At 44.6% G+C, this 2,455-nt stretch overlaps 1 protein-coding gene across 1 annotated transcript; it reads right to left on the reverse strand.

Moving 5' to 3' along the window:
- Positions 1 to 301: 301 nt before the first annotated feature.
- Positions 302 to 2,060, reverse strand: LOC130209909 (zona pellucida sperm-binding protein 3-like). Its single transcript, XM_056439827.1, has 10 exons — positions 1,994 to 2,060; positions 1,735 to 1,892; positions 1,553 to 1,656; positions 1,382 to 1,470; positions 1,115 to 1,295; positions 935 to 1,040; positions 774 to 859; positions 581 to 672; positions 439 to 511; positions 302 to 360 (listed from the first exon to the last, which is right to left on the reverse strand). The coding sequence occupies exons 1-9, from the start codon at positions 2,058 to 2,060 to the stop codon at positions 447 to 449; spliced, it is 948 nt and encodes a 315-aa protein (XP_056295802.1). The 3' UTR covers positions 302 to 360; positions 439 to 446.
- Positions 2,061 to 2,455: the final 395 nt, after the last annotated feature.

The following is a 2,455-nucleotide window of genomic DNA, read 5'->3' on the forward strand; positions in this document are numbered from 1 at the left end:
GAGGGGTTTTAGAAATAAATTAGTTCTGTGTATTAAGGAGCAACATATTAAGCCATCAATATTTTACCATGACAGTGATTAGGATGTTCCCAATGACAGACCTTCAAACAAACGTTGTGATAGATTAGAGATTTAGGCTTCTTGAATGTAAAGCCCAGTATTAAAGCTCTGGTGTATGTTGAGGACCAGATGTGCATGTCAAGCACTCGCCAAGAAAAAAAACCCACACAAGATCAATAAGCAGAGCTTTCAAGTATAGTTATCTTTAATAACATTGGGGAGGCATTACACTTTTAGAAGTTTAAAAACAGTACAAATCCAATTCAGATTGAAGAGCCAGTGTGCAAGACAGATCCAGGCCTGGAGAACAAAAGACTGGATTAAGTAGCAGTTAAGGCTCAATATATAGACCAATGTAAAGTTAATATAAAAGGTTACCTGGACAATCAATAATTCACATCAGTGATAGTCAGCGGCCCAAGGACAGCTTTTTGTGCCATTCCACGCTTCCCTGTTTTAAAATAAAAAGTTTAAGTACAAGTCAAACCAGACAAGTTGATATAGTAGAAGTCACCAATACCTGATGCTGAACTCCTGACCCTCCTGGACTTGCAGTCAGAGTCACAGCAGGCACAGAGATAGCGGGAGGCAGAGTTGTCCAACTGCTCCCAGCTGAGTTCATCAGGGTCAGAAAATTATTCTCAGTGGTTCCATCAAACAAGTCAGATTGAACCCAGAGAATATATTGTGAATGTTTTCAGTAACATTTTTACCCATGCTCTTGGTCATAGTGGCAGGCCTTCTTGCTGTTGTCCTGATGGTTGGGATCCCAAGCCACAAGTTTACAGTGAATAAACACCTGTTAAATAGAGAAGTGAGGTTACGAGGCAGTTGGCGTCAAATCTAAAAATTAATGTGCACAAGTTAGCGTTACCTCTTCACCGAGACCAAACCTAAAGGCTTGAAGGGAAAGGTGGATTTCAGAGGATTTTTGCCTTCGTTCGAATTTAGAGCGCGATACCAGACTGTCCACAAGACATCTGTGTGGTTGAAAAATAAAGTGTCATGTTTGATTTCTGGACAACAAAATGCTACAACGGTGAAACCGGATTACCCCTCATTGGCGATTATCGGGTACAAAGTGCTTTCAGGCTGCAGCTCCGGTGTGGTAGCCGCTACGCATTCCTCAAGAAACAGCAGCAAGGGCTGATGGGCCTCCTGGGCCACGCTAGCCATGATCGGGATAAAGGAGCCCAGAGGAAAGGTAGTAGATTCAGCTGGGCCGGAGAAGTCAGCTGCAGCAGTAAATGGAGAGGATTCATTATGTTACAGGAGTCACTGGGAGAGCTGCCATCTCAGCGAGGTCACTGGTTACACCCACCATTCATGAGGCCAAAGTGGAACTCTAGATCTCCGAGACCGTACGTGTTGAAAATTGGGGCATGAAGCCGCGGGTACCAGTCTTCAGGCCTGCAACAAAACAAAAAGTAAGAGTAAAGCAACAGCTGCCATGTTACCAAACTCTCAAAGCTGAAGTAGTGTAAACACCCACCTCTCATATACACAGACAACGGGGTGAGTGAAGGCCTGAGGGTCAGAGTCAGAAGAGGAACTGTAGGTCAGATCGTTGGTGAACATCAAGCGATCCCCAGTTACCTACGAGTCACAACTGTTACCAAGCTGCAGAAACACTGTGGACTCAGTTAGCAGGTAGACATGTGGAGGTTCTCGCACAATTCTCCTGAAGTTACAGTCGAAGTCCACGCTGAAAACAGCCTCGGTGGCCGAGAAGCTGGTGGGGAAGCAGTTACCCAGACGGAAGAGCGAGGTATCGGCCCGGGACCTGCCCTCCACACCAATGTCACAGAATCGGTTCCAGTCCAGCTTCATGTCTGGAAGGGGACACGACACGAAGAAGTCAAGTTGCTACTCAAACAAGCTTTTGTGAGATCAAAATAACAGAAATGTGTCCAGCATTTTGATGCAAGATTACCTGCATACACCGACATGGCCACAGCCAGGCTCACAAGCAGAGCACGTTGCCAAAAGAACACCATCATGATGCATGCTGGCTCTGGACACTGTGGGGTGTTTTTATTCCTCGTTACCGGGGCAATTTTCATCAAGACAACCTCTTTCAGCTGGTGTGTGTCGACGGCCTCAGGTGCAGAGGCCGTCAGACTTCTTCTACTTCTCCTTCTTCTGAAGTTTATGGGTGGACTATAAATTAACGTTGACAGTCCATACAGCACCATCATCATGACTTTAGGACATGTGTCATTTTAAACAGAGTAATATTGTTATTATCATGAATGTAAAACATGTCAAAAGACTTCATATAGCTACCCCCCAACCTTTCAGTCTTTCTCTTTCCACGCTGAACTTCCTGCACACTATCAAAAAATTTCACCATTTTCTTTACAGTTGCATATCTCACATTTAAAAATTCTTGTAA

This window comes from Pseudoliparis swirei, chromosome 19 (assembly GCF_029220125.1).
Source record: "Pseudoliparis swirei isolate HS2019 ecotype Mariana Trench chromosome 19, NWPU_hadal_v1, whole genome shotgun sequence".
Taxonomy (NCBI): Eukaryota; Metazoa; Chordata; class Actinopteri; order Perciformes; family Liparidae; genus Pseudoliparis; species Pseudoliparis swirei.

Bases quoted from the DNA above. Each gene is read 5' to 3' on its own strand.
- LOC130209909 (XM_056439827.1), bottom strand. From the start codon at position 2,060: ATGATGGTGTTCTTTTGGCAACGTGCTCTGCTTGTGAGCCTGGCTGTG. The intron at 1,893-1,993 runs GTAATCTTGCAT...GTCCCCTTCCAG, and splicing joins GGCCATGTCGGTGTATGCAG to ACATGAAGCTGGACTGGAAC. The intron at 512-580 runs GTATTGGTGACT...ATTTTAAAACAG, and splicing joins GGTCAGGAGTTCAGCATCAG to GGAAGCGTGGAATGGCACAA.